The 6,783-nt window shown below is 38.6% G+C and overlaps 1 protein-coding gene across 18 annotated transcripts; it reads left to right on the top strand.

The window, feature by feature from the left end:
- The first annotated feature begins 154 nt into the window (after positions 1-154).
- LOC111673368 (uncharacterized) lies at positions 155-6,154 on the top strand. Of its 18 annotated transcripts, none has more exons than XM_087169837.1 (11): positions 159-1,728; positions 1,988-2,335; positions 2,638-2,958; positions 3,038-3,136; positions 3,334-3,510; positions 3,708-3,866; positions 4,122-4,220; positions 4,418-4,576; positions 4,775-4,933; positions 5,133-5,291; positions 5,680-6,154. In XM_087169837.1, exons 1-11 carry the CDS (start codon positions 1,689-1,691, stop codon positions 5,835-5,837), a joined length of 1,878 nt encoding a protein of 625 aa, XP_087025963.1. In that variant the 5' UTR covers positions 159-1,688; the 3' UTR covers positions 5,838-6,154. The 18 variants fall into 18 exon arrangements, with proteins under 18 accessions (XP_087025970.1, XP_087025972.1, XP_087025963.1 ...); XM_087169838.1 differs by having other exon boundaries at positions 4,062-4,220; positions 4,478-4,576; XM_087169839.1 differs by having other exon boundaries at positions 4,062-4,220; positions 5,193-5,291.
- Positions 6,155-6,783: the final 629 nt, after the last annotated feature.

Genomic DNA, 6,783 nt, shown 5'->3' with positions numbered 1-6,783 from the left:
ACCTTGGTGCTGTGGAGTTTTTTTTTTTAGCACCAACTCCCTTGTGTAAATGCAGTTATTTATTTTGCATGTTAAGGAGGTGCAGAAGTGCAGAGAAATACCAAAAGACAGTTAATGTTTTGTGTGCTGTCTTCTGCAGGTAGATAGATAGATAGATAGATAGATAGATAGATAGATAGATAGATAGATAGATAGATAGATAGATAGATAGATAGATAGATAGATAGATAGATAGATAGATAGATAGATAGATAGTGCTGCACTGGCACACCCTGTATCAGGATTGTTGGAGTCATCTGTGAGTGAGTATAACCACTGAGTCTGAAAAATGCTTATCAAAATATTTCTGGACTATGTTGCAAAACTGGAAGTTGTTCTGACTTTTCCTTCAGCCCTTCAACATTTGGTGAGGGGAATAATCAGGGAAGAATGTTTTGTTTTGTTAAAATCATTTATAATCATATAAACAGTCTTGAGCTACAACCTGAACAGATACAAAATAAACCAATAAACTAAAATGCAAATAACTATGGTCCAGCCATAAAATGTGTTAAAGGAGCCATTGATGACATTTCCATTGCATACAGATAATAAAATGATGAAAAAACTATGCCAGTGATCGTTAATACTATGGAGTTTCAATGTGTAGAAAGTTGCAGATTTAGCTATGAGTTACATGTGTCAACCCTCCCTGTCTTAATTTACATCAGCAGATACATTTTGAGAGAAATGTAATGACTCAGATTCTGTTCTTTATCAACTTCATGAGGAAATGTATTTTCCTGCATTTTATTCCACACAGTGGAGAGGTGACAGCAAATGAGGGAGTGAGAGATACAACAAAGGTCACGGGCTGGCGTCTTCATTCTTTCGCCATAGAGAAACCAGAGGAAATATTTTTAATTAGCATTGTATCTGTTGAGTTCAAAGTGTTTCACATAGACAGCCCACACAATTCTGTCTGGATCTATGTTGATTGATGAGACCTTTTAATTTTTTATATTTTGGAAGAAGTTTTGATAAGTGTTTCCGTTTTTGAACATTGATATATGTCTTATTAAAACAGGATGTTTGGCCAGGGCAGTTAACACAGGAATGCTGATTATACCTAATGGGATATGTTGGAAAATTGTGATACTTTATGATTAGGTAAACATAACTATCCTAAAGAGAAACTGTATTGTCCTGAAGTGAACTTTTCTTATTTTGACATTGTGTTGGAGCGGAGTGACCTTCGCTGTTCCAGCTACTGATCCCACACAATAGCTATGATAAGGCATGAATCAAGTTTCTATTGTGTGTATCAAATATCAGCAAAGATGTGAGGAACACTCTCATATGTTCTGTGTATAAATCCTGTGTGAATTTTGTATTCTTTGAACATTTGTGTGTAACTTGTTCCCTTGCTGCAAGAATAAATATTATACTCAGATTCATTTTCAGACAGTGTTCCTTACTTTATTTGATAACAGGATATCAGACAGAGGAAGCAGCTTGGCTTGAGTTTTGAGGATTTCCTCTGTCACAAGTGCAAAGTAAGATGTGATGGAAAATTTTAGGTCAGTTAATCATTAAACTGAGCAGCTTTCTGACTGACCAGACAGACAGAGAGAGACTGGAAGGAGCAAAGTGATAGCGGCAGGTCTCCCGCAGCTGAATACATTTTCTCCATCAGGATCAAATTCAGAATGAATATCCACCATGTTCTGCTGTTCTGCTTCTTATCAGGTGAGGACTGATTAGCTGACCATCTCTTTAATGCTGCAGCACACACTACTTTTGAACATTTTTCCAGGTTTTTCAGTTGCTGTATTCTTATTCATATGTCCTGTTGTTCGCTGATGTGTTCAGTTACTAGTTTCTGTTGCAGCATTTCAACAATCTAATCTAACTCATTGTCATCTCATTAACCTGCAGTCTGTTTTACAGTAAGTCTACAACACACAAAGTTCAAACCATCAGTATTCACTGTTCATCTTTTCAACAGCTCTGTGTGGTGGAAACTCTGGACTCGTCAGTGCAAAACCCCCCATTTTCACAGGACCTGAAGGAGGACATGGTACAATATCTTGCCACTTAAATGTGTCTGGAAGCAGGAAGTTTTTCTGTAGGGAAGAATGTAAAGAAGAAGACATTCTCATTAGAACAGATAAGTTCAGTGCTAAGAGTGGCAGATACAGCATTAGATACAAAAACAAAGGATCATCTGGAGGAAGTATTCTGTCTGTGACCATCACAAATCTGACCCAGTCTGACTCAGGACAGTACAGGTGTGGTTTGGGCACATCAGCAGTTCCAGATTTGTTCGAGGACTTTGAGGTCAGAATTTCAGATGGTAAGTTTCTACTTAAATTCATTAAAACTGATATATTTAGTATATTCACTATATTGTGGGACTTTTGGAGAGTAAGAATAAATGGAATCAAATAGAACCAAATTAAACAGTGGGAAGAATGTGAGTTATTTATGATATTTTATGTATTATTCTGATTATGATCAAATTGCTGCATTACCAATCAAAGACTGTGGTTGAACTGAGCAGCTCCCAGTGTAATTGTAGATATGTGTGCAGGATCATACGGGAAGTACAGATTGTAACTGTTGACTCTTCTTTTCTTTTTTTTTCTTTTTTTACAGCACTGGTGGATAGAAACTCAGGTTTTTTCCTCACTAATGTTGAAGGAGACAAAGTTCAATTTTCATGCAGGGATGCTGTAAATAGTCGCAGAATGTTCCTCTGTAGGGGTGAATGTAAAAAACAAGAGGACATTCTCATTGAAACTGATAAGAACAAAGATCAGAGTGGCAGATACACCATTGAGTATAAAGAAGGATCTGCATTTGGACAGTATGTCACAATCACACAGGTGGTCAAGTCGGATTCAGGACGATACAGGTGTGGTTATGGCAGAGCTTTGTCTCCAGATTCGTACCACATGTTCCTGCTCCTTGTTGACAGTGAGTTTTTTCTTTTTTCATTGAAAGTCATGAAATATTTCTTCATAATCCATGTATTTTTCAACCTCCGTCCCATCAGCCTCCACACCAACAACAACACATAGTTTAAGCTCCAGTTCAGGAAACTCCAAACCTTCACCAGTTTTCCTTGAACCTACAAACCAGCCTACAGCTGCAGGTACACATAATGGAGTTGTAGATTCAAACATTCAGGCCAAGATGAAGAACTTAAACCCTTTTTCCAAACTTTACTGCTTTTATCAGCTACTTCTCCTTGCTTTTGAAGAAGAGTCTCCTATACAGTGTTTTTGAATTTAGATTTACATGAGCACAGGTTCAATATTTGGTTGTTATTTGTGTTTTCATTGTTCAAAGCTCCAACCACTTCAAAACCAATCAGGACTCTCCAACCTTTTTCAACCTCAGTCCCATCAGCCTCCACACCAACAACAACCCCGACACCAACAACAACACAGAGTTTAAGCTCCAGTTCAGGAAGGTCCACAACTTCACCAGTTTTCCCTGAAACCTCCAACCAGCCTTCAGCTGCAGGTACACATCATGGAATTGTAGTTTCAAACATTGAGGCCAAGATGAAAAACTTAAACCCTTTTTCCAAACTTTACTGCTTTTATCGGCTACTTCTCCTTGCTTTTGAAGAAGAGCATCTCAAATAGAGGTGTTGAACGCAGATTTACATGAGCACAGGTTCAATATCTGGTTGTTATTTGTGTTTTCATTGTTCAAAGCCACAACCACTTCAAAACCAATCAGGACTCTCCAACCTTTTTCAACCTCAGTCCTATCAGCCTCCACACCAACAACAATACAGAGTTTAAGCTCCAGTTCAGGAACGTCCACACCTTCACCAGTTTTCCCTGAAACCACCAACCAGCCTACAGCTGCAGGTACACATCACGGAGTTGTAGTTCCAAACATTGAGGCCAAGATGAAAAACTTAAACCCTTTTTCCAAGCTCTACTGCTTTTGTTTGCTACTTCTCTTTGCCTTTGAAGGAGTCTCCTATACAGAGTTGTTGAATTTAGATTTACATCAGTACTGATTCAATGTCCAGTTCTTATTTGTGTTTTCATTGTTCAAAGCTCCAACAACTTCAAAACCAATCAGGACTCTCCAACCCTTCTCAACTTCTGTCCCATCAGCCTCCACACCAACAACAACACAGAGTTTAAGCTCCAGTTCAGGAAGGTCCACACCTTCACCAGTTTTCCCTGAAACCTCCAACCAGCCTTCAGCTGCAGGTACACATCATGGAGTTGTAGTTTCAAACATTCAGGCCAAGATGAAAAACTTAAACCCTTTTCCCAAACTTTACTGCTTTTGTTTGCCACTTCTCTTTGCTTTTGAAGAAGAGCCTCTCAAATAGAGCTGTTGATGCAGATTTACATGAGCACAGGTTCAATATCTGGTTGTTATTTTTTGTTTTCATTGTTCAAAGCTCCAACAACTTCAAAACCAATCAGGACTCTCCAACCCTTCTCAACTTCTGTCCCATCAGCCTCCACACCAACAACAACACAGAGTTTAAGCTCCAGTTCAGGAAGGTCCACACCTTCACCAGTTTTCCCTGAAACCTCCAACCAGCCTTCAGCTGCAGGTACACATCTTGGAATTGTAGTTTCAAACATTGAGGCCAAGATGAAAAAACTTAAACCCTTTTTCCAAACTTTACTGCTTTTGTTTGCTACTTCTCTTTGCTTTGGAAGAGGAGCCCCTCAAATAGAGGTGTTGAACGAAGAGTTACATGAGCACAGGTTCAATATCTGGTTGTTATTTGTGTTTTCATTGTTCAAAGCTCCAACAACTTCAAAACCAAACAGGACTCTCCAACCCTTCTCAACCTCTGTCCCATCAGCCTCCACACCAACAACAACACAGAGTTTAAGCTCCAGTTCAGGAACGTCCACACCTTCACCAGTTTTCCCTGAAACCACCAACCAGCCTACAGCTGCAGGTACACATCATGGAGTTGTAGTTTTTCAAACATTGAGGCCATGATGAAAAACTTAAACCCTTTTTCCAAACTTCACTGCTTTTGTTTGCTACTTCTCTTTGCTTTGGAAGAGGAGCCCCTCAAATAGAGGTGTTGAACGAAGAGTTACATGAGCACAGGTTCAATATCTGGTTGTTATTTGTGTTTTCATTGTTCAAAGCTCCAACCACTTCAAAACCAAACAGGACTCTCGAACCCTTCTCAACTTCTGTCCCATCAGCCTCCACACCAACAACAACACAGAGTTTAAGCTCCAGTTCAGGAAGGTCCACAACTTCACCAGTTTTCCCTGAAACCTCCAACCAGCCTTCAGTTGCAGGTACACATCATGGAGTTGTAGTTTTTCAAACATTGAGGCCATGATGAAAAACTTAAACCCTTTTTCCAAACTTCACTGCTTTTGTTTGCTACTTCTCTTTACCTTTGAAGGAGTCTCCTATACAGAGTTGTTGAATTTAGATTTACATCAGTACTGATTCAATGTCCGGTTCTTATTTGTCTAGGAACGTTCCACAGCAAAATTTCACATTAAATTCAAAACAAAAAGTGATTATAAGGTTTTTTTCATTTTTATTTATTACTTTAGAATACATTTCAGCAGGTTTAATTCCTTTATGTACACTACTTACACTAATTGTTCTCTCTCTCTCTCTCTCTCTCTCTCTCTCTCTCTCTCTCTCTTGCTCTCTCTCTCTTTCTCTCCCCAGCTTTCTCAGATGCCCCTCACCCTACTTCTTCATATGTCCCTTCCTATTTATTGCCTCTGGTTGTATGTGTGCTTTTACTTGGTTTGTTACTGTTGGTTGGTTTTCTGCTGCTCCTCTACATACAGAAGACAAGGAAGAACAAAGAGCCGAAACACTGAGGTGAATCTCTTTAATTCTGTATGTCTCTGTCATGACAACTTCTGCCAACACGGTATAAAATGGCAGGAAAAGAATTTTAAAGTTTCACTGTAGATTGAATAGAAAATCTGTGATTTATCAAACTTTTTGATGTTAGATAGAAGTAGACAAAGAGCCGTCACATTTATAGCAACGTAGCACCTGTTGCTTTGGTATCATTTACTGTAGCTGGCTAATTAATATCAATCCTATGAGTTGGTTGGTTGAAAGCTTTGTACTATGCAGATGTTAATTGCCTTAATTGGAACAAATCTAAATAAAGTGAGATACAAACATCGCCATATGTATTTACTGTGTATGCATGCATCTTCTGTTCAATAATTAAATGAAAAAAAAATGTTAAGTGACAATTATTCAGCCTTTTGTCTCATACTCATATCAGCTCGGTACCACATTTTCTAGCTGTGTAAAAGCCTGTTCAACAACCAGCTTCAGACAAGTGTTTTGAGACTGAATAATGTCCACACTCACACAGACTACATTCATCTTTTGGAGGGGGCAACTCCCAACCATGATTAACAGAGACATTTGTTTTCACTGACATTATATAAACACACACACACACACACACACACATATATATATATATATATGTGTGTGTGTGTGTGTGTGTGTGTATACACATATATATGTGTGTGTATACATATGTATTATATGCCTGGACTCACTCAGGACTGTTGTTGAGAGACACATGCAATGTAAGATCTTAGACAATACCATACCAACCACCCTCTTCACAAGCAGCTGCAGCGTCTCATCTTGCTGTGCTGCAGAACAGAGAGGTTCAGAAGATCCTTTGTCCCCACTGCCATCAGGCTATATAACAGCGAAATGAAGTGGACTCATTTAATTATTATTGTTAATTATTTATTATCAACTATTATTATTATTATTACTAATGAGCTA

Source organism: Seriola lalandi, unplaced genomic scaffold (assembly GCF_002814215.2).
Source record: "Seriola lalandi dorsalis isolate HSWRI2012SDOR001 ecotype SW California unplaced genomic scaffold, Sedor1 jcf7180002054917, whole genome shotgun sequence".
NCBI classification, from domain to species: domain Eukaryota; kingdom Metazoa; phylum Chordata; class Actinopteri; order Carangiformes; family Carangidae; genus Seriola; species Seriola lalandi.
The sequence above is the reverse complement of the archived record's forward strand: the minus strand, read 5'-3'. Positions and strand labels throughout refer to the sequence as shown.

Bases quoted from the DNA above. Each gene is read 5' to 3' on its own strand.
- LOC111673368 (XM_087169832.1), top strand. From the start codon at position 1,689: ATGAATATCCACCATGTTCTGCTGTTCTGCTTCTTATCAG. The intron at 1,729-1,987 runs GTGAGGACTGAT...TCTTTTCAACAG, and splicing joins GCTGTTCTGCTTCTTATCAG to CTCTGTGTGGTGGAAACTCT. The intron at 5,292-5,679 runs GTACACATCATG...TTCTCTCCCCAG, and splicing joins CAACCAGCCTTCAGTTGCAG to CTTTCTCAGATGCCCCTCAC.